The sequence below is a fragment of the Chiloscyllium plagiosum genome, unplaced genomic scaffold, assembly GCF_037043375.1.
Source record: "Chiloscyllium plagiosum isolate Xiang-an unplaced genomic scaffold, Cpla_swu_hap1 HiC_scaffold_7, whole genome shotgun sequence".
In the NCBI taxonomy this organism is placed as follows: domain Eukaryota; kingdom Metazoa; phylum Chordata; class Chondrichthyes; order Orectolobiformes; family Hemiscylliidae; genus Chiloscyllium; species Chiloscyllium plagiosum.
In genome coordinates this window covers 115,566,345-115,590,498 of record NW_028270145.1, presented here as the reverse complement: position 1 = coordinate 115,590,498, position 24,154 = coordinate 115,566,345, and the positions used below count along the sequence as shown (strand labels likewise).

At 43.6% G+C, this 24,154-nt stretch overlaps 1 protein-coding gene across 2 annotated transcripts in view; it reads left to right on the top strand.

The window, feature by feature from the left end:
• The window catches only part of LOC122551842 (ATP-binding cassette sub-family B member 6-like), a 264,001-nt gene that overhangs the window by 50,439 nt on the left and 189,408 nt on the right, over window positions 1–24,154 (top strand). For both annotated transcript variants that reach the window (XM_043694361.2, XM_043694362.2), the window contains exon 4: window positions 13,741–13,930. In XM_043694361.2, coding sequence (XP_043550296.2) covers window positions 13,741–13,930 — 190 coding nt within the window. The remainder of the gene's footprint in view (window positions 1–13,740; window positions 13,931–24,154) is intronic.

Below are 24,154 nucleotides of genomic sequence, written 5' to 3'. Positions count from 1 at the left end.
CTACTTAAGTGTCATTGGAGATGAGTCCATCCAGGCAAGTGAGGAGAATTCCATCACGCTCCTGACTTCTGACTTGTGCCTTGTAGATGGTGTACAGACTTTGGGAGACAGGTGGTGGGTTACTCATTGCAGTATTCTTAGCTCTGACCTGCACTCTAATTGTGAGTCCAGTTGAGTTTCTGCTGAATGGTAATGTCACGGATGCTGATTGTGGGAGATTCAGTGATTGTAAAATCATTGAATGTCAAGGGGCAATGGTTAAACTGATTTTGACTTTGACAGGAGATGGCCATTTACTGGCATTTATGTGGCATGAATGTTACTTGCCACTTAGCAGATATTGTCCAACTCTTATTGTGTTTGACATATGGAAATATAATGTTGCCATTACAGAAACAAGGTTGAAGGAAGGGCTTGACTGGCAACTCAACATTCCACGGTATAAGATCTTTAGGCTAGACAAAGGAGGGTGTAAACAAGATGTTGGTGTAGTACTGTGTCACAAAGCTGGTCCCTTTTTTTTTTCTAAAAGCTGTTTCTTTTCTTTTTCACAAGGGTCATAAAACCCTCCTGGCTCCAAGGTGGCTAGTTTAGTACAGAGATGTAAAAGGATTTTGAGAGGCCATTTGTTTATATGTAAACAGATGAGACTTAAGGCCAAAGTGGTCATGCTTTAGAAGTGACCTGAATAATAAAAGGGAGGGGGGCGTGGGGGTTGGTGGTCAGCGCGTTCGCTGAGCAGTTCAGTCCAGAACTAGTTAGGAGTTCAGCTCTGAGGAAACAACAGGTTGTGTGAATCTATCTCCTTCTGCCCTTCTAACTTCAACCTTAAGTATTTGTTTCATTTTTACTGTGTTTCAGGGGTTTGCTTATTGGGACTGTTGTGTATATTCTGAACAGCATCATTAAGTCTAGTTTGGACAGACTGAGTTCTGTCGAGGTTCTTTATTCTGTTCTTTGTGTTTCATTGTGTAAGTTTGTGAATAAATTTTTCTGTTTTAAAACCTGCTAGTCAATCTCACTAACTTACTCCTGGTAATTTTCTCCGTACACTTATCAAAACAAATTGCAAAGTTATGGTCTGGGCTGCCTGCTTAATGCTTTGTGGTCTGGCCTAGACCATAACGACTTAATTACTGCAATAAGGAGAAACAATATTTTGGAATGGTCCTCAAGTGAGGCTTTGTGGGTAGAATTAGGAACATTAAGGGTGCAGCTATTTTTCTGGGAGTATATTATAAGTGTACGATTACAGCAGAAAATACAGGAGCAAATATGTAGATAGTTCAGAGGTGTGGAAGAAGATTAATCGAGTAATTATACTGGGGGATTTCAACTTTCCCACATAAACTGGAATAGTAATAGTGTCAAGGGTATAGATGAGACGGATTTCTTGAAATGTATCCAGGGCAGTCTTTTATATCACTATCTAGAAGGCCCAACAAGGATGGTGTGTGCTGGATGTAGTACTGGGGAAAGAAGCCAGACAAGTGTTCGATATGGCAGTGAGGGAACATTTTAGGTGATAGCAACCACAACACCGTATGGTCCAACTTTGTTCTGGACAAGGAAAAAGCTCACAAAAGGTGGCTTTGGGTTGGGGGAAGGCAGATTTTTATTAAAATAAAGCAGGATTTGGATCAGTAGACTGCGAACAGCTCCCTGCGGATAAATCTATAGCGGAGCAGTTTGGGGCATTCAAAAAGAAGCTAGGAAGAATACAGAGCCATCATGTACCCTTCAGAGGAGCAAGGGAACAATAAGTTTATAGAACCCTGGCTGTCGAGGACAATGCAGGACTGGGTGAAGAAGTCCAAAGGGAGCAATTCAGCTGCAGCCCTTGAGGAATACAGGAAGTGCAGCAGGGAACTTGAGAAAGCAATTAAAAGAGCAAGAAATAGGCTTGAAAAAGGACTTGTGAACAGGATAAAGGAGAATCAGAAACACTTTATTAATACAGGGAAGAGATTCACCAGGGAAAGAGGAGAGCCTATTAGGGACCAAGGGGGAAACCTGTGTGAAGCCAAAGTTATTGGAAGAGTGTTGAATTAAAACTTCTCCTATTCCAGAATTAAGATTGAAGAAATGGGTACGGAATTCAGAAAAAGGGACTGTGAGGAGCATGCACAATTTTTGACATAGGAAATGGGAAGGTATGGGAGGCTCTGTCGGGCTTAAAAACAGACAGATCCCCTGGCCCAGATGAATTGTGTCCCACGCTGCTGTGGGAGATGAGGCAGGAAATAGCAGGAGCTCTGACAGAAATGTTTAATTCCTCTCTGGCCATGGGGAAGGTGCCAGAGGACTGGAGGATGGCTAATGTGGCTAAGATGAAGGAGTATTTAATGAATGACAGGACACTAAATCGTTTGTTTTAATGCGTGGAGTATGACTGGTAAGGCAGATGAATGTAGAATGACAGAGAAAGTGAAGTTGCATTTGGAATACTGCGTACAGTTCTGTCGCCACATTACCAAAAGGATGTGGATGCTTTGGAGAGGGTGCAGAGAAAGTTCACCAGGATGTTGCCTGATTTGGAGGCCGCTAGCTATGAAGGGAGGTTGAGTAGATTAGATTAGATTACTTAGTGTGGAAACAGGTCCTTTGGCCCAACAAGTCAATACCGACCTGCAACCCACCCAGACCCATTTCCCTACATTTACCCTTTCACCTAACACTACGGGCAATTTAGCATGGCCAATTCACCTAACCTGCACATTTTTGGAGTGTGGGAGGAAACTGGAGGAAATCTACGCAGACACTGGGAAAATGTGCAATCTCCACAGAGTCGCCTGAGACGGGAACTGAACCCGGGTCTCTGGCGCTGTGAGGCAGCAGTGCTAACCACTGTGCCGCCCATAAAGATGAGGATTATTTTCATTAGAAAGATGGAGGTTGAGGGGGGACTTGATTGAGTTCCATAAAATCAAGAGAGGTATAGACAGGGTAGATAGCAAGAAGCTTTTCCCAGAGTGGGGGGATTCAATTACTAGGGGCCACGAGTTCAAGGTGAAAGGGGAAAAGCTTCAGGGAGATATGCTTGGAAAGTTCTTTACACCGAGGGTGGGTGCCTGGAATGCGTTGCCAGCGGAGGTGGTAGAGGCGGGCAAGATAGCATCATTTAAAATGTATTTAGACAGATACATGAATGGGCAGGGAACAGAGGGATACAGATCCTTAGAAAATTGGTGACAAGTTTTGATAGAGGATCTGCAGTGGCACAGGTTTGGAGGGCCGAAGGGCCTCCTCCTGTACTGTAATTTTCTTTAGTGCAGCACAGCACAGGTCCTTCAGCTCTTGATGTTGTGCTGACCTTTTTATCCTAATCGAAGATCAAGCTAACCTACATACCCTCATTTTACTATCATCCATCTGCCTATCCAAGAGTCTCTTAAATGTCCCAAATGTATCTGACTGTGCTACCACTGCTGGCAGTGCATTTATCGCACCCACCACTTTGTGTAAAGAACCGATCATCCTCCGATCACCTTAAAATGATGCCCCCTTGTGATAGCCATTTCTGACAATTCACTCTAACTATGCCTCATCTTGTACACCTCTATCAAGTCTCCTCTTACCCTTCTTCATTCCAATGAGAAAAGTCTTAGTTCCCTCAGCCTTTCTTCATAAGACATGCCGTCCAGTCCAGGCAGTATCTTGGTAAATCTCCTCTGCACCCTCTCTAAAGTTTCTACATCCTTCCTATAATAAGGTGACCAGTACTGAACACAGTATTCAAAGTATGGTCTAACCAGAGCTCTGTGGAGCTGCAGCATAATCTCACGGCTCTTAAACTCAATCCCCCTGCTAATGAAAGCCAACAAACCATACGCCTTCTTAAGAAACCTATCCGCTTTGAGAGATCTATGTATTGGACCCAAGATCCTTCTGTTCATCCACATTGCCAGCAATCCTACCTTTATCCTAGTATTCTGCATTCAAATTCAACCTTCCAAAATGAATCACTTCACACTTTTCCAGGGTTGAATGCCATCTGCCATTTCTCAGCTCAGTTCTGCATCCTGTCAGTGTCCCGTTGCAAACTATAATAGCCCTCCACACTATCTATCACTCCACCAACCTTTGTGTCATCGGCAAACTTACTAGCCCACCCTTCCACTTTCTCATCCAAGTCATTAATAAAAAATCACAAAGAGCAGAGGTCCCAGAACCATCCCTGTGGAACACTACTGGTCACCGAGCTCCAGGCTGAATATTTTCAACTACCACCCTATGTCTTGTATGGGCTGAAAATGTGTTGCTGGAAAAGCGCAGCAGGTCAGGCAGCATCCAAGGAACAGGAGAATCGACGATTCTCCTGTTCCTTGGATGCTGCCTGACCTGCTACGCTTTTCCAGCAACACATTTTCAGCTCTGATCTCCAGCATCTGCAGCCCTCACTTTCTCCTGTGTCTTGTATGGGCCAGCCAATTCAGTATCCAGACAGCCAAATTTCCTTCTATCCCATGCCTCCTTACTTTCTGAATGAACCTACCTTGGGGAACCTTATCAAATGCCTTGCTAAAGTCCATGTACACCACATCCACTGCTCTACCTTTATCAATGTGTTTTGTCACATCCACAAAGAATTCAACAATGTTTGTGAGGCATGACCTGCCTGTCTCAAAGTCATGCTGACTATCTCTAATCAAACTATAGTTTTCCAGGTCATCCTGTCTCAGAATTCTGTCCATTACTTTGCACACCACGGATGTAAGTCTGACTGATCTGTAATTCCCTATTTCCTTCCTTGAACAAGGGAGTAACATTTGCCGCCCTCCGATCACCTGGCAGTACTTCACTGGTCAGTGAGGATGCAAAGATCATCACCAAAGGCGTAACAATCTCTTCCCTCGCTTCCTGTAATAATCTTGGATATAGCATCTTAGTTGTATCCCATCTAGCCCAGGGGACTTATCTATCCTCAAGTTTTTCTGAATTTTAGCACATCCTCCTCCTTCATATCAACCTGTTTGAGAGTATCAGCCTGTTTTACGCTGTCCTCACAAGCGACAAGGTCCGTCTCAATAGTGAATACTGAAACAAAGTATTCATTAAGGACCTCCCCTACCTCCTCCGACTCCAGGCACAAGTTCCATCCACTATCCCTGATTGGACCTACTCTCACTCTTTTGCCATCCTCTTGTTCCTTACAAAAGTGTAGAATGCCTTTGGGTTTTCCTTAATCCTACTCGCTAAAGCTTTTTCATGCCCCCATCAACTCTAAGTCCATTCTTCAGTTCCTTCCTGGCTACCTTGTAATATCTAGAGCCCTGTCTGATCCTTGCCTCCTCAACCTTGAATAAGCTTCCTTCTTCCTCTTGACTGGATGTTCTACATCCCTTGTCACCCAAGGTTCCTTCACCCTACCATCGCTTCCTTGCCTCTGTGGGACAAACCTATCCAGCACTAGCAGCAACTACTCCCTAAACAACCTCCATATTTCTGTTGTGCATTTTCCTGAGAATCTGTTCCCAATCTAGGTGCCCCAGTTCCTGCTGAATAGCATTGTAAATCCCCCTCCCCTAATTAAATACTTTCTCATACCATCTGCTCCTATCCCTTTTCATAACTATAGCAAATGAACTCAGGACTTGAATTAATGTATACCGTTATCATGTTGTAGCTATTACAGAGACTTGGTTGAGAGGGGGGCAAGACTGACACCTTAATGTTTTGGGATTAGGACGTTTATCTTTTAAGTATTTATTCACAGGATAAGGGTATCATTGGCTAGGCCAGCAATTGTTACCAAAAGGGCATTTAAGAGTCAATCCCATTATTGTGGGTCTGGAATCTCTCATAGGCCAGTCCAGATAAGGGTGGCAGTTTCCTTCTCTAAAGTACATTAGTGAACCAGATGGCTTTTTCATGGTCATCATTAGAGTCTTAATCCCAGATTTTTATTGAAATCAAATTCCATCATCTGCTGTGGTGGGATTCGAGCCCCCATTACTTGGGGCTGTGTATTAATACTCCAGTGTAATACCACCTGGCCATTCAGGTGAGATAGAGAGGGGTATAAAAGAGATGGGGGAATTACATTACTGATGTAGCAAGAAAAGACAGCAGTACTGGGGAACGGTACCATGGAGTAGAGCTGAGGAATTGGAAGGGTGCAATCACTTCGATATGATTGTACTATAACCAGCTCAGTCAGTCATGCTGCTGAGCCACTCTTGGTGATGGGCATTGAAGCTTCCATCCTGAATACATTTTGTATCATTGCCACTCTCTCAGTATTTCCTTCCAAATGTTGTTCAACGTGGGAAGTACTGATCCATCAGCCAAGGGAGGATGGTAACCAGCAGGAGATTTCCTTGCCCGTGTTTCACCTGAAGCCATGAGGCTTCGTGGGGTCGAGAATTAATGTTGAGGAGTCCCAGGGCAACTCCCTCTCAACCATATACCATGGTGCTGCCACCTCTGCTGGATCCGTCCTGCTGATGGGACAGAACATATTCAAGGATGGTAATGGTGGTGTCTGGGACATTGTCTATAAGGTATGACTGTCAGTCTGCTGCTTGACTAATCTGAGACAGCTCTCCCAATTTTGGCACTCTTCCCCCGGATGTTCGTCTGCTCTTTGGAGGGTCAGTGCAGACTCTATGGCCTTTTTCAGAATGGGTCAGGCTACAGCTGGAATGCTGTAAGCAGTTTTGGGTCCCATATGTTAAAAAAAAAGCTGTACTAGCATTGGAGACAGACCAGAGACACTTCTCTGGACTACTCCCAGGTACTGTCTTATGAGTAGATTGGGCCTGTATGTGGGATATAGAAGAATGAGAGGTAACCTTATTGAAACATACAGGATTCTTAGGGAACTTGACAAGGAGATGTGGAAAGGTTGTTTTCTCCTTGCAGGAGAGTCTAGAACCTGATGAGGGAACAGCGCTCCAAAAGCTAGTGCTTCCAAATAAACCTGTTGGATTATAACCTGGTGTTGTGTGATTTTTTTTTTAAACTAGAACCAGCGTCTGTTCTCTTGGAATAAGGCATCATACATTTAAGATTGATGAGAAGGGTTTCTTTGTAGAAAAGTGAATCTGTGGAATGCTTTAATGCTAAGTCACTAAGTATACATGAGTCTGAGATAGAGATTTTTTGATCAGAAAGGAAATTGAATATTCTGGGGCAAGGCAGGAAAGTAGAGCTGAAGATGATCAGAACTGCTACAATCTCACTGAATGGTGTAGCAGACTTAGCTCATTTCTGCTTCTACATCTTGTAGTCTTGTGTGGAATGATGCTACTACAACTTTGAAGTGCAGAACTTTTAGAAACTGGCGACCAAGTACTCTGTTCAACAGGTTTGCTTGCTATCAGATTACAGCTAGGAAAGACTAACCAGTACATTCCTCTCCCATAAAAATTGCTGACAAGGTGTGGCTATGGTAGCAATATTTTAATCCTATTTTGGTAGAAAATGCCTCCTACACAATGCAGGTAAGCATACCTGACATGACTATTTGGTTAACAAACATCAAATCATTCTTTCAGGATATAATGCTGTCACAATGATCTATAAACATACACACCTGTTTTTAATGTATTTGTTAATACACTGAATAAAGATTGAAATCTCTTTGCATACACCTTTTGCAATTAATGAGGTTACTTATTGATTTATTTTTTGTCATGTGGTACTTTGTTACAAAATAAGGTGAAATATGTTGTATGATGTTGCCACTCACCAGCGCCAACTTAAAACACAAAAATAGACCAAAACATAGAATATCAAGCCAGAAAAATAAAAAGGAAAAAGTGTTAAACGTTACTGTTCTCCTTGTTATATGCTCTGCCATGGACCAAGAGCTGGTGGCCAGGCATGTGTCCATTCACTGTCCACTTGCCACTAGAAACAAAGTTGCCACTCTTTGGCGTCATCTTGCCTCCCCAAAGTCCTCGACATCACTAAGCCCTCACTGAACCTCACCGCTGGTATCGTACTGGCCCGAACTCAACTCCACCACCACCGTGAGTCTGCTTTGGGCCCACCTCACCGATGCCGCCAGGTCTCCAATTTGGCTGCTGCCTCCATGAATTGAGCTGGACATAGACACCACCGGGGACCCAACTCTCCTCAGCTGCAGCAGCTATGACCCAGCGCTAGGAACTCCTCGACAATGTAGATGCTGCCGGGAACCCAAACCCACCACCGCCACATATCCATGCTGGTCCCACTTGAGTACCCACTGGGCTCACTCACCACCAATGCCGTCGTCTTCAACAAGAGACAAATAAAATAAGAGGGGGAAGAGGAAAAAAGAGAAGATAAAAAGAGCCCCAGTCTCACAAGCACTATTCCACCATCAAATTACTGGCAGAGAATGTGTACATCGAGACTTTGAGAGTACCTGCTGTTAGCGTGGATGAAATGATATCAGTCCGAGCCCAGAGTGTGGTTCAACAATCGGTAACATTTATTGCTACAGTAACGCCGACGGAGACCAACCGAGGTCCGAATCTCGGCTGCTCTGCTGTTCCCGCGCGCAGCTACATATTATATACTTTTAGTTGTCAGGATGTGTGGAATTTGAGGAAGAATGGGTTGATAGTTCCCCATCATCACTGGAGTAGGTGCAAATAGAATGTTTCCTGCCGTCCCAGGAGAGTTGCAGGGCACGCACAATAGGGTGCTAATTGGTTTATGTAAAACGGGTCCGGGTATTATCTGCTTGTCTCTCTCTGTGAGGGCAGGGGCTAGCACCCCCCTTTGTTCCCTTGGTGTGTTGGTGTATATTGGTCTGATATCAGTCTCTTGATGTGATTAGGAGATGGGTTTCCATATTAATTAATTCCGGAGTTTTGGTCTATGAGTCATGGGTAATGTTGGTCTAGTGTGGATTTTATCTGACCTCTGTCTCCTATCTCCCGGTCACGTGGGCGGATCGGCAGCTGCTGAGTTCTGTGAGTTTAAAGCTGCGACTGCTGTTTAAAACACAAAATGAATTCTTTGGGCGGCACGGTGGCACAGTGGTTAGCACTGCTGCCTCACAGCGCCAGAGACCCGGGTTCAATTCCCGACTCAGGCGACTGACTGTGTGGAGTTTGCACATTCTCCCTGTGTCTGTGTGGGTTTCCTCCGGGTGCTCCGGTTTCCTCCCACAGTCCAAAGATTGCAGGTTAGGTGAATTGGCCATGCTAAATTGCCCGTAGTGTTAGGTAAAGGGGTAAATGTACGGGAATGGGTGGGTTACGCTTCGGTGGGTCGGTGTGGACTTGTTGGGTCGAAGGGCCTGTTTCCACACTGTAAGTAATCTAATCTATAGTTTCCTGATGTAGGCATAATCCCGTGGCAAAAGCAGGGCGGCTCTCATGCCCGCTTGCACTGCCCAGTAATAGTATCTGTCATTTATTTTTTATGAGCTCATTTGAAGTGCAAGGATCGAAATCTGTAATCCCAATTTATCTCCCATGGTGAATGCATTGGAGAACACTAGGCAGGCTTGGCCACAGTCTCGGTCAACCATGTGTGTTCCTCTGTTCTATTCCTGAAGTTTTTGAGTCCCTTGGGTGAATTTGTAATTCAGGGAACAGGAGATTCGACGTTTCGGGCACAGGCCCTTCTTCAGGAATTCCTGAAGAAGGGCCTGTGCCCGAAACGTCGAATCTCCTGTTCCCTGGATGCTGCCTGACCTGCTGTGCTGTTCCAGCAATAAAGTTTCAACTTTGATCTCCAGCATCTGCAGACCTCACTTTCTCCCTGAATTTGTAATTCCACTTGTGCCCGTCACATCTTTAAAATTTTGTTTTTATTCTTCCAAGGAAGTGATTGTCATTGGCAAAGCTCACATATGTTGCCTATCCCTGATTTGAGTAGCATATGGTCATTTCAAAGGGCTACTAAGCATCAAACGTACTGCAATGGGTCCAGAGTAGATTTTATTCTTTCACAGGATGTGGACATCACTGACCAGGCCAAAATTTATTGCCCATCCCTAATTACCTAGAGGACAGTTGACCGTCAACCACATTTCTATGCATCTGGAGTTATATGTAGGCCAGACTGGGTAAGGATGGCAAATTTCCTTCCCTAAAGGGCAAAGATGAACCTGATGGATTTTTGTGGCAGTCAGTGGCACCATTACAGAGTCTGGAGGAACTTGCAGGTGCTCCCATATATCTACTGCCATTGTCCTTCTAGATTGTAGCGGTCATAGGTTTGGAAAGTGGTATCTAAGGAGCCAGTGTGTATATATATGTCGTGGATTCGGTGATTGTTATGCCATTGAATATCATAGAGTCATAGAGATGTACAGCATGGACACAGACCCTTCGATCCAACCCGTCCATGCCGACCAGATATCCCAACCCAATCTAGTCCCACCTGCCAGCACCCGGCCCATATCCCTCCAAACCCTACCAATGTGGAGGGGTGATGGTTAGATTGTCTCTCCCTTATTGGAGATGGCCATTGTTTGATATTTGTGTGTTACAAATATTAGCTGCCACTTTTCTGTCCAAGTCTGGATATTGTCCAGGTCTTGCTGCAGTTGGACATTGACTACTTCAATATCTGAGGACTTGTGAATGGTCCTGAACATTGTGCGGTCATCAGTGAACATCTCCACTTCTGACGTTATGGTGGAGTGAAGGTGGGCCGAGGACACTACCCTGAGATTCTCCTGCAGAGATGTCCTTGGAGATGAGAAGACTGACCTCTAACAACGACAGCCATGTTTCTATGTGTCATGTATGACTCCAACCAATATAAATTACAAAATGTTGAGGCCTTTGCACAGTCTCCCTTTCGGGACTCCGTTTATCATTTACTGCCAATCTGAAGAAGACTGTACTCTGGCTGACAGAAAATAATGTTCTGTTTATTTCTAATGCATCACCTAAGCTTTAGTTCTACACTATAACCTTTTTAGATGATGCCTTTATTAATTGCCTTCTGGAATCCAAATCTGTAGGTTCTACAGAGCCTGTTACACCTTTAAAAAATACTAATAAAGTAGTTAAATATGATTTCCCTTTCAGAAAACCAGGCTAACTCTCCCAAGTGTGGAAGAAAGTGACAGCAGCCATAATTGTGAATTCCTTCCGCCACTCTGGCCTCAAGCAGACAATGACTCAGCAAGATACTGAGTCAGCCAACCAATGTGACGGCTCGTATTGTTCACGTAGTGAGAGCTGGCGCAGAAATTCAACCAGCGACAACTATGAAACCTACACAATGAGCAATGAGAGAGATGCAGTATGTTTTTAATCCGAGACCACTGAATGTCCTTCTCCAGAATTATTTGCTTTCCTTACTGAAGCAGCAAAGTGTGTGGATATGCTCCAGGATTTTGCACGGCAGCGCAAAATCATGTTTGACTATGTTAATGACTTGGCTGATAGAGTATTGTTGGATGAGTGCTATGCAAAGCAGAAAAGGATCAGACTTATACCAGACACATATCCGGAGTATACATTGGGGCAGAAACTAAATCTTGGAGATGATGAGGAAATATAACGATGGAAGTACATTAATCATGGGTGACTTTGTTTCCTTGTAGATTGGGATAGTCAGATTGGCTGGCTGAGGAAGAAGTCTCCATGTATTTAGGATAGTTTCCTAGGACAAAATGTTGTGGTCAAATCGGGGAACAGCTTAAAACTGTATAAAATTTCATTTGAGGTATTGTGTATGATTCTGGTTGCCACATTACAGGAAGGATGTGGAGGCTTTGGAGAGGGTGCAAAGGAGGTTTACCAGGATCTTGCCTGGATTGGACTGTATCCGCCATAAGGAGAGGTTTTGACTAGATTATCAAGGCTAAGGGATGACCTGATCGAAGTATATAAATTGACAAAAACATGGATAGTCAAGTCTTTTCCCCAAGGTGGAAATGTGAAATACTAGGTTTAAGGTGAGAGGGGGAAAGTGTAAAGGTGAGGCAAGGTTTTTACACAGGATGGTGGCTGCCTGAAATGTGCTCTGAGGGGAGGTGGTTGAAGCAGATTTGATAACGTTTAAGAGGCATTTAGAGACGCACACATGAACAAGCAGGGAGGAGAGGGATATGGACCATGTGCAGGTAGATGGGATTAGTTTATTTCATATAATAGAATCCCTACAGTATGGAAACAGGCCATTTAGCCTAACAAGTCCATACCAACCCTCTGAAGAGCATCCCACCCAGGCTCAACACCCTACACTTTGCCTGTAACCCTGCATTTGCCATGGCTAATCTACCTAACCTACACATCCCTGGACACTACAGGCAATTTAGCATAGCCAATTATCTAACCTGCATGTCTTGACTGTGGGAAGAAACCGCTGCACCCAGGGGAAACCCGCAGACAGTGGGAGAACATGAAAATTCCAAAGATGTGCAGGTTAGATAATTGGCCGTGGGTAGTCTCCCAAGGGTAGAATCGAACCCAGGTTCCTGGCGCTCTGAGGCAGCAGTGCTCACCACTGAGCCACAGTGCTGCACAATAGTTTAGAATGGGCATCCTGATTGGCACAGACGTAGTGGGCCGAAGGGCGAGTTCTGATGTTCTATGTCCTAAATGGGCTAAAACCTGAGACAGAGTTGCTACTGGATAGGCTGTCTGTATTTAAAAGTTCATTAAGTCACCAGGACTGAATGAGATGTTCTTGAGGACACAGAGGGAAATAAGGTTAGAAATGGTGGAAGTACTAGCTGTAATCTTCCAGTCCTTTTTAAGTATATGTGTAGAGCCAAAGGACTGGAGAATTGCAAAAGCTAAATGCTTCTTTAAAAGGTACCAGATTGGAAGGCCAATGGATTTCGATAGAGTTGAAGTGAAGGGTAATTATTAAGACTGCAGGAGGTGGTAAGCGGTGTTTCACAGGATCAGTGCTGGGGCTCCTGACTTGTGCTGCATAATGTGAAGAAGCATGAGATGATACAGTTTGATGTGAAGAATAGAATATCTTTTTAAGAGATGAGAGTAAGGTATTGATATTAAGAGCAAGGACATCCTGACGTAGTTGTGTAAGGCTTTATTGAGACCACATTATAATACCACAGACAGTTAAGGTCTCCTTCTGTCAGAAACTATATTACCTGCTTTTAGTTGGGGCGGAGTTTACTTATTTAATCTCTGTTTTGAAAATACACATATTCTCTGGGTGGAAAATTCCAAACATTTACAAGTCTCTTCCTGAACAAATCCCTCCTACAGTCTCAGTCTTAAATGCTCTACCCTTTTCTATAAAATGATGACCCCCAACTCTTCAACTCCAACCAGAGTACACAGTGTCTCAGCACATAGCATGCAAGCCCACAGATAGTTTTATTCCAGTGCCATTACTTCTGACTTTTCTTAACTCTTGTGGAAAGAGACACTTTCTGTATAATATCTCTTTTTACAGAACTTGCGTCTCATTCAGGAAACAATCTAGTGAACCATTACACCTCTCTTGGACTCATTATTCCGTGGGCAAGGAGTTTAAAACTACTGATTATAAATGATTTGGAGGTGCTGGTGTTGAACTGAGGTGTACAAAGTTAAAAATCACAACACCAGGTTACAGTCCAACAGGTTTAATTGGAAGCACTAGCTTTCGGAGCGACGCTCCTTCATCAGGTGGTTGTGGAGTACACGATTGTAAGACACAGAATTTATAGCAAACTTATAGCTATAAATTTATATTTATAACTTGGTGTTGCGTGATTTTTAACTGATTTATAAAATTGGTGTTTGAACGAAAAATTGGAGTCTTCATTTCAAAATGTTTTGATACTTGGCCTCTGAAGTATTTTGTTCTTCTTTCTAGCCTCTCTTGAATCGGAATGGCACTAGTCAATCAACATGGAAAGACTTCCGTAAAAAGGTGCAGTTGCTTGTGCCCTACATGTGGCCAAAAGGGAATCTATTACTGCAGGTCCTGGTCCTGTTCTGCTTGGGTCTCCTTGCAACAGAACGAGTCATTAATGTGTTTGTGCCTATCTACTACAGAAACATTGGTAAGTTCTTAAACTTTTTTTTGAGCACCCCTGAAAAAAATAACTTTTGTGCTTACACTGAATATGGGAAAGATGCTGTAAAGTCGGAAATATTCTCCATGTGACAAGGTATGTCTACATCTTCAGCGAGACACCAAAATTTGCGGTGTAGTGGACAGCGAAGAAGGTTACTTCTGAGTACAGCAGGATCTTGATCAGATGGGCCGAGGAGCGGCAGATGGAGTTTCATTTAGATTAATGCGAGGTGCTGCATTTTGGAAATGCAAATCAGGGCAGGATTTATACACTTAATGGTAAGGTCCTAGGGAGTGTTGCTGAACAAAGAGACCTTGGAGTGCAGGTTCACATTTCCTTGAAAGTGGAGTCTCAGGTAGATAGGATAGTGAAGAGAGCTGTACAGGATATTGGTTAGGCCATTTTTGGAATATTTGTGTGCAATTCTGGTCTCCCTCCTATAAGAAGGATGTTGTGAAACCTGAACAGGTTCAGAAAAGATGTACGAGGATGTTGCCAGGGTTGGAGGGTTTGAGCAAGAGGCTGGGGCTGTTTTCCCTGGAGCATCAGAGGCTGAGGGGTGACATTACAGAGGTTTATAAAATCATGAGGAGCATGAATAGGGTAAATAAACAATATCTTTTCCCTGGGTGGGGGGAGTTCAGAATTAGAAGGCATAAGTTTAGGGTGAGAGGGGAAAGATTTAAAACGGACCTAAGGGGCAACCTTTTCACGCAGAGGGTGCTAAGCATATGGAATGAGCTGCCAGAGGAAGTGGTGGAGGCTGGTACATTTACAACATTTTAAAGACATCCGGATAGGTATATGAATAGGAAGGGTTTGGAGGGATATGGGGCGGGTCCTGGCTGGTGGGACTAGATTGGATATCTGGGTCAGCATGGACGAGTTGGACTGAAGGGTCTGTTTCTGTACTGTACATCTTTATGACTCCAAGTGGATGTCCTTCTCGATCACTTCTGGAGTTCCTTATCATCAATTATGCTAGTCTTTTGTCAAATCAATTCACTCCAAACGATTTCAAGAAACACTGAAGATACTAGATACTGCAAAAGCTATGGGCCTTGACAATATTCCAGGCGAAAATGAGGACTGCAGATGCTGGAAACCAGATTAGAATTCTAGATTAGAATGGTGCTGGAAAAGCACAGCAGGTCAGGCAGCATTCGAGGAGCAGGAAAATCGACATTTCAGGCAAAAGCCCTACATCAGGAATGAGGCAGGGAGCCTCCAGGGTGGAGAGATAAAAGATTACCTCCTCGGATTCTGCCTGACCTGCCGTGCTTTTCCAGCACCACTCTAATCTTGACGATATTCGGGCAATAGTACAGAAGTAATCTTTTCCAGAATTAGCAGTGCCCTAGCCAAACTGTTCCAATACAGCTGAACATTGGCATCTACCTGACAATGTAGAAATTTGCCCAAACATGTTCAGTGGCAGAAAGCAAGACAAACCCAATCCAACCAATTATCACCCTGTCAATCTATTCTCTATCATCCGTAAAGTCAGTAGTCAGATGGCACCAGGTTATAATCCAACACGTTTATTTGAAATCACAATCTTTTTGGAGTACGGCACCTTCTTCATTTCACTTGACAAAGGAGCTGCACTCTGAAAGCTTGTGATTTCAAATAAGCATGTTGGACTATTTCCTGGTGTTGTGACTTCTGACTTTGTCTACCCAGTCCAACACTGGCACCTCCACAACATGGCTATCATGAGTAAAGTGACAGAAGATGTCATCAACAGTGCAATCAAGTGAAACTTCCTCAGAACTAACCTGCTCACTGACGCTCCATTTGGGCTCAGCTCCTGACCTCATTACAGCCTAAGTAAAGACATGGAAAACCCAAAGGTGAGGTAAGGGTTACTGCCCTTGGCAGCATTTGGCTGAGTATGATAACAAGGAGCCCTCACCAAACCGGAGTGAATGGGAATCAAGGAAAACTCTCTTCTAGTTGGAATCTTATCTAGCACAAAGGAAGATTCTTGTGGCTATTGGAAGTCAGTCATCTCAGCTTCAAAACAACACTGCACTGGTTACTCTGGGTCGGTATTTTTAATCAACCTGTTCAGATATATTATGATTCACTGTTGGAGCAGGTGGGATTGAAATAAACTTTGATGTATTAAAAACAATTCACATTATAGAAGAGGAAGTTCGGGAGACTTTAGAGAATATAAAGGCGGATAAATCTCCGGAACCTGATCTAGTGTATCCCAGAAAGTTGTAGGAAGTACGAGAGGAAATATAGACTTATGAGTCTGACTTTGGTTGTGGGTAAGTTGTTGGAGGTGATTATAAAAACAGATCAGATTTGTGGACATTTAGAGAGACGAAAAATTGATTAGGGCTAGTCAGCATGGTTTTGTGCAAGGAAAATCATGCCTCACAAACTTGATTGAGTTTTTTGAGGAAGTTACCAAAAGATTGATGGCAGAACAGTAGACGTTATTTATTTGGATTTTAGTAAAGCCTTTGACAAGTTTCCGCCTAGTAGACTAATTTGTAAAGTTAGGTCACATGGAGTTCAGGGTGAGCTTGCCAATTGGATACATAATTGGCTTAACAGCAGGAGACAGTGTACTGGTGGAAGGGTGCTTTTCTGACTGGAGGCCAGTAACCAGTGGTGTTCCACAGGGATCAGTTCTGGATCATCTTTTATTTATCATTTTGTGTAAGAGATTTGGATGAGAATATAGAAAGCATAATTAGTAAGTTTGCGGACAACACCAAAATTGGTGGCACAGTGGACAGTGAAGAAGGTTTTCTAAGATAACAAAGGAATCTTGATCAAATGGGTTGATGAGCTGAAAAATGGCAGATGGAGTTCAATCTAGATAAATGTGAAGTATTACATTTTGGTACAACCAACAAGGGTAGGGCTTCTGCATTTAATGGTAGGGCCTTGGGTAGAGTTGTAGAACAGGGGGACCGAAGAGTGCAGGTACATAATTCTTTGAAGTTTGTGTCACATGTGGACAGGGTGATAAAGGAGGCATTTTTCATACTTGCTTTTATTGCTCAGTCCTTTGTGTATAGGAGTCAGGACATTATGTTGAGGTTGTACAGGACATTGGTGAGGCCTTCCTGGTCTCCCAGTTCTGGTCGCCCAGTTATAGGAAAGATATTATCAAGCTGGGGAGGGTTCAGAAGAGATTTATCAGAATGCTGCCAGGTGTGGAAGGTTTGAGTTTTAAAGTAAGGCTGGTACTTTCTTCGCAAAGGAAATGGAGAGGTCACCTGATAGAAGTTTATTAAATAATGAGAGGTACAGATAGAGTTAATGATAGTTGTCTTTTCCCCAACATGGGGAATTTCAAGACTCTGGGCACATTTTTAAGGTGAGAGGAGTGAAATTTTATAAAGATATGAGGCAAATATTTTACACAGAGTGGTTCCATTATGGAATGAACTTAGAGTCATAGAGATGTACAGCATGGAAACAGACCTTTTGGTCCAACCCTTCCGTGCCAGATATCCCAACCCAATCTAGTCCCACCTGCCAGCACCCGGCCCATATCCCTCCAAACCCTTCCTATTCATATACCCATCCAAATGCCTCTTAAATGTTGCGATTGTACCAGCCTCCACCACTTCATCTGGCAGCTCATTCCATACCTGTACCACCCTCTGTGTGAAAAAGTTGCCCCATAGGTCTCTTTTATATCTTTCCCCTCTCAGCCTAAACCTATGCCCTCTAGTTCTGGACTCCCTGACCCCACGGAAAAGACTTTGTCTATTTATCCTATCCATGCCCCTCATAATTTTGTAAACCTCTATAAGGTCACCCCTCAGCCTCCGACGCTCCAGGGAAAACAGCCCCAGACTGTTCAGCCTCTCCCTGTAGCTCAAATCCTCCAACCCTGGCCCCTTGTAAATCTTGGATGCGAGAACAATGACAATGTTTAAAAGACATTTGGATAGATATGAGTAGAAAATGTTTGAAGGAATATGGACTAGAATCAGGCAACTGGGATTAGTTTAGTTTTAGATTATGTTCAGCATGGACTAGTTGGACCAAAGGGTCTGTTTCTATGCTGTATGATCTATGATTCCATGAACCAGGGCTTCCTGGTTTATCGGTAGGGATATTACCACTGTACCACAAGAACCCTTCCTAACAACCTTATGCTGCTGTCATAATGTCAAACATTCACTGTGTATTGAATACTGCTCACCACCATTCGTGACTCTCCACACTGGAGCAGCCTGTATCCATGTGTAGCAAGGACCTGGACACCCTTCAGCCTTGGGCTAGCTAGTGATAAGTAATATATTTGTACCATATTAGTGACAGGCAATAATTTTTTCAAACAAAAGACAATCCACCCATTGCCCCTTGAGACTCATTGGCATTGTCGTCACTGACTCCTTCACTCGGTTTACCATTGACCAGCATGGTTTTGTGCAAGGAAAACCATGCCTCACAAACTTGATTGAGTTTTTTTGAGAAGTTACCAAAAAGATTGATAATGGCAGAGCAGTAGACGTTATTTATTTGGATTTTAGTAAAGCCTTTGACAAGTTTCCGCCTAGTAGACTATTTTGTAAAGTTAGGTCACATGGGATTCAGGGTGAGCTTGCCATTTGGATACATAATTGGCTTAACAGCAGGAGACAAAGTACTGGTGGAAGGGTGCTTTTCTGACTGGAGGCCAGTAACCAGTGATGTTCCACAGGGATCAGTTCTGGATCATCTTTGGTGACATATTAGTGACAGGCAATTTTCTCAAACAAAAGACAATCCACCCGTTGCTCCTTGAGACTCATCGACATTGTCATCACTGACTCCTTCACTCCGTTTACCATTGACTAGAAGTTAAATTAGAGAGTGTGTTACTGGAAAAGCACAGCGGTCAGGCAGCATCCAAGGAGCAGGAGAATCGATGTTGCTGGTATAAGCCCTTCATCAGGAATGATCATTTCCTGATGAAGAGCTTATGCCCGAAACGTTAATTCTCCTGCTCCTCGGATGCTGCCTGACCTGCTGTGCTTTTTCAGCAACACACTCGTGACTCCCATCTCCAGCATCTGCAGTCCCTTGCTTTCTCCCAGAAGTCAAATTAGAATGTCATATAAATATCTTGGCTACAAAAGCAGGTCAGAGGGTAGGAATTCTGCAACAAGTAACTCGCAGTCTGTTTTCCCAATGTCTGTTCACCATCGATAATTAGGAGATGCCGAAACTCAAAGGTCAGCCAATCGTGACTGACAAAGGAAATTGGGGATTATATAAGATTAAAAGAAAAACCTTAAAATAGCCACAAATAGTAATACATTTAAGCTTAAGAAGTTCTTTAAATACAGCAAAAAGACGCCCAAAAACTGCTACAAAAAGGAAAACTGTAATGTGAATTCAATCCAACAAAGCGCATGAGAATAGACTGCAAAAACATCTCCAGGTGGGTAAAAAATGAACTATTTAGCTTGGATGAATGTAGATCAATTTAAAAAAAGATTTAGGAGAATTTATAATTGATAAAGGGGATAAATGTATTATATTTGGATTTCCACAAAGCTTTTAATATGGTCCGTGTCGTGATTGTAATAAGGTCAGCCTAGTAGATCTCATAGAATACGAGTTCCCTGATTGAGGCTGTTAATCTGGTCCAGTCAGGGAGCCCTGGCTGACAGACAAGAACAGAAGCGTCCGAGGTTCGATTCACTATGAGGGAACTGGCCCTGAGGGAGCTGGATCAGTGTTAAGGACTCTCTATGTGTAAATAAAGGGTGACTTGGTTCCTGTGGAAATAAAGGGATACTGATTTCTGTGGAGTTATTTTTTAAAAAGTTCATTTGTGGGATGTGAGCATTGCTGGCTAGCCAGCATTTATTTTCTGTCCTTAGTTGCCCTTGAGAAGGTGGTGGTGAGTTGACTTCTTAAACCACTGCAGTCCATTTGCTGTGGGTTGGCCTACAACACTATTAAGCAGAGAATTCCAGGAGCTTGACCCAGAGACCGTGAAGGGACGGCGATATATTTCCAAGTCAGATGGTAATTGCCTTGGAGGGGAACATGAATGTGGTGGTATTCCCATTTATCTGCCACCCTTGACCTTCGTGTGATTGGAAGGTTCTATCTGAGGATATTTGCTGAATTGCTGCAATGCATCTCCTAGATGGTACGCACTACTGTTGCTAGTGTCGGTGGTGAAGCGACTGGGTACTTATGGATGTAGTTCCAATCAAGAGAGATGCTTTGTCCTGGCTGGAGCCAAGCTTCTTGAATGTTGGAGCTACAGGAGCTACAGGCAAGTGGACTTAGTCATAGAGATGTACAGCACTGAAACAGACCCTTCGGCCCAACTCGTCCATGCCGACCAGCTATCCTAACCTAATGTACTCCCATTTGCCAGCAATTGGCCCATATCCTTCCAAACCCTTCCTATTCGTATACCTGTTCAGATGTCTTTTAAATGTTGTAATTTTACCAGCCTTCACCACATCCTCTGGCAGCTCATTCCATATATACACCACCATCTGTGTGAAAAAGTTAACCTTTAGTTCCTTCTAAATTTTTCCCTGTCTCACCCTAAACCTATGCCCTGTAGTTCTGGACTCTCCCACCCCAGGGAAAAGACTTGTCTATTTACCCTATCCATGCCCCTCATGATTTTATAAACCTCTATAAGGTCACCCCACAGCCTCTGACGCTCCAGGGAAAACAGCCTAAGCCTTTTCAGTCTCTACCTGTTGCTCAAATCCTCCAAATTCTCAGTGCACCATTTTTCCAAATCTTCCACCTCCTGTCTGTAGTCTGTTTCGTCGACATTTGAGTTTCAACTGACTATGGTGGTGTAATCAGCGAACTTGTAAATGGCATTAGTCTGGTATTTGGCGATGCAGTCATGGGTATACAGTGAGTACAGTAGGGGGCTGAGTACGCACCCCCGAGGGGCTCCAGTGTTGAAAAAATGTCCTGGAGCTGAGACAACTGACCTCCAACAACCACAACCATCTTCCTGTGTGCCAGGTATGACTCCAACCACCAGACAGCTTTCCTCCGATACTCATTGATTCCAGTTTTGCTGGGCTCCTTGATAAAAGGAGAAAGTGCAGATGCTGAAGATCAGAGGACTGCAGATGCTGAAGATCAGAGTTGGAAAATGTGGTGCTGGAAATGCACAGCAGGTCAGGCAGCATCCGAGGAGTGGGACAGGACAGTGTCAAGACATGAGATAAGTTTGGGGCAGGAGCAGGTGAAGATGATAGCTTGACTGGGGCAGTCAAGTTTGTGAATTTTGGTTAAGAGGTAGAACCGGGCTGTGCGAGATTCTGGGACTGAGGTTGGAGGCTGTGGATGGAAACTCCCCAGAGACTATGAGATTGTGAATGGTCTAGGAGATGATGGTTTGGTGATGGAAGGTGAGGTCATGGTCAAGCGGGCAGTAGGAGGATGGGACAGGACAGTGTCAAGACATGAGTTAAGTCTCCTCGGATGCTGCCTGACCTGTGCTTTTCCAGTGCCACGCTTTTTGATTCTGGGTTCCTTCATACTCTATCAAATTTGGTTTTGATGTCAAGGGCTGTCACTGTCACCTCACCCCCTTTTAACAATTCATTGTAGTACTGAGGGTGAGCACTACTGACAGAGATGCCAGCTTTCGGAAGAAATATTGAACCAAGCCCTGATTAAAACCGGGGGGAATGGAAAGTGGGTTACTGATATACAGCATTTGATTTATACTATCAAGAATCAAAATCTATCCAAGACTACTTCTTGTAGGAGGATATAGAACAAACAAACTTTTGGTGTATAATGTTGAAGAGAAAATCACTTTCTATCTCTGGACTTGCTGATTGAAAGGATTTCCTTCTCGCCCTGTTTCAGATCTAAGTATAGCTGGCTTTCATAAGGTGGTTTACTGCACACATCCTGCAAGACCCTATTATTGCCTTATACCTCTGTTGAGGAGAAAGTGAGGTCTGCAGATGCTGGAGATCAGAGATGGAAATGTGTTGCTGGAAAAGCGCAGCAGGTCAGGCAGCATCTAGGGAACAGGAGAATCGACGTTTCGGGCATTAGCCCTTCTTCAGAGCTACTGTATCTGTCTGCCTGTCATTGTTCTTCCAAACATCTATTCCCATCTCAGTCTTGACTTCTTTTTCTTGTTGAAACTAAAGTCACTGACTGTTAAGATGCTAATCTTCAAACACACAGAACATATGCTCTGCCAATCACTATCTTTTTGCCACAATATACTGCATTACATCCTATGACAATTACTTTTACTTTCTTCCTTGTTCCAGTGGTTCTAAGCTCTACCTGTCAGCAGAAACTCTTATCACTGACCTTCAGCTGATGTACAGAAGGCTCAAGTTAGATATTTGTACACTATATAATATACAAGCTAATTAGATTAGATTACATTACAGTGTGGAAACAGGCCCTTCGGCCCAACAAGTCCACACCGACCCGCCGAAGCGTAACCCACCCATACCCCTACATTTACCCCTTGCCTAACACTACGGGCAATTTAGCTTGGCCAATTCACCTGACCTGCACATCTTTGGCCTGTGGGAGGAAACCGGAGCACCCGGAGAAAACCCACGCAGACACAGGGAGAACGGGCAAACTCCACACAGTCAGTCGCCTGAGGCGGGAGTTGAACCCGGGTCTCTGGCGTCAGGAAATAAGTCAGGAAATATTGAATAAACTATGTCCTTGAGAGTAGAGTGGGTTGAGAAGTTACTTCATAAAGAGGTTCCATTATGAAAATTTGCTGCCATTAACAATGTCCAGGCGGTTGAGTTTGAGAGGTTCAGAAGCCAGGAGAAAGCTGATGGCTCTGCATTGGCTTAGGTCTCTGGGTTGGAGAGCTGCTTCTTTCATTGTTCAGTGCAGCTAAGAGTGGGAGTGAAGGAAGACTACAAGCAGTAACTTTTTAATGCATCTGAGGAACATTGGAGCTCTGAGAAACCTGGAACAGCATCACTTTGGTGAAGCTAACTGTGCGAAAGAGCTGGAATTGTACCCTTTGAATGGGTTCTGGAGTGCAGTAATGGGAAGCCAATGGAATATGGAAGGAAGTGTTTGTACTCCTAGCACCTGAGTAGTTATTGAGGCTGTATATGACAGAGTGACCTCCAAGAAAGTTACATGACTAGATATCCATTTCGTTTTTCTTTTTCTTTACACTTGCCTATCGTCCTCGAACGGTATCAGTGGCGATGTGTTGAGCCAGCACGAACCTGAATTGAAACCCAGTGCAGACTTGTCTGATCTGTTGCTGTTTTTTTTTTTGACTTTTAACCTTATTTACTTTCTGTGGAGAGCACATGGCAGCTTCAACGATGACTGGATTGCTGAGATCGGCTCAGCGCGGTCTCGTGGTGGCGACATCATTGGTAGAGGCAAGATGGCGCTGAAGGATGGCAGTGCAGCCAGAGAACTTGTGCTGGTGATGGTCTCAATGTCAGGGTGGAAGAGCCTGGATCCAGGCCCATGGCTAAGCACTTAAGAAGGACTGTATTGCTAAACTTCTAACTTTATTTCTTTATTTTCAACTTTTATACCCGAGATTTTGTACCTTGGTATTTTGTGCCGAAGGTGGCGCTGGAGAAAGGCAACTTTGTACACTTTTCACACCGTTATCTTCACCAAAGTTTATTACACGCAAGAAAAAAACTCAAACTGCATTGCAGTGTACAAGAGCTATCTAAATGATTTCATTGCAAAATCAAAAAGATTCATTCCCTTTATCTCAGCAATGCCCTAATTCAAACCTCAGTAAAGAATCATCTGTGTCTATTGTCAACTGAGAAACAAGCTTTAATGTGTTTCCCTTCCAGGAAATGTTACATATTCACCCATCGCTATTTTCATCAGTTAATGTCTCTCCCAGGAACCATTAAAAGAAACTGCAAACTCAGCTTAATTATTACCTGGCATGGATTCTCTAAACTCCAGTCTTATCAGCCTTGAAGAATGTTTCCCTCTCAGATACCCACACAGTTTTCTGCTTGAGGAGTCATCAGCTCTCTGACTTCTAATTATCGCAGGGTTTCTCCCAAATCCTGTCTGTCTGGAAACTTCTTCTCCCTCCTGTCTCTCAATATTTCCTCCATTTAATAGCACAAATTCTCTCATAACATTATGAACTCGCGTAATGAATCTTGTATAGTTCTTCTTGTTTTTTTTCAAAACCATATAATCTCTTGGCTTTAATCTATTGGTAAATGTCTGGGATTTCACATATTGTCCATC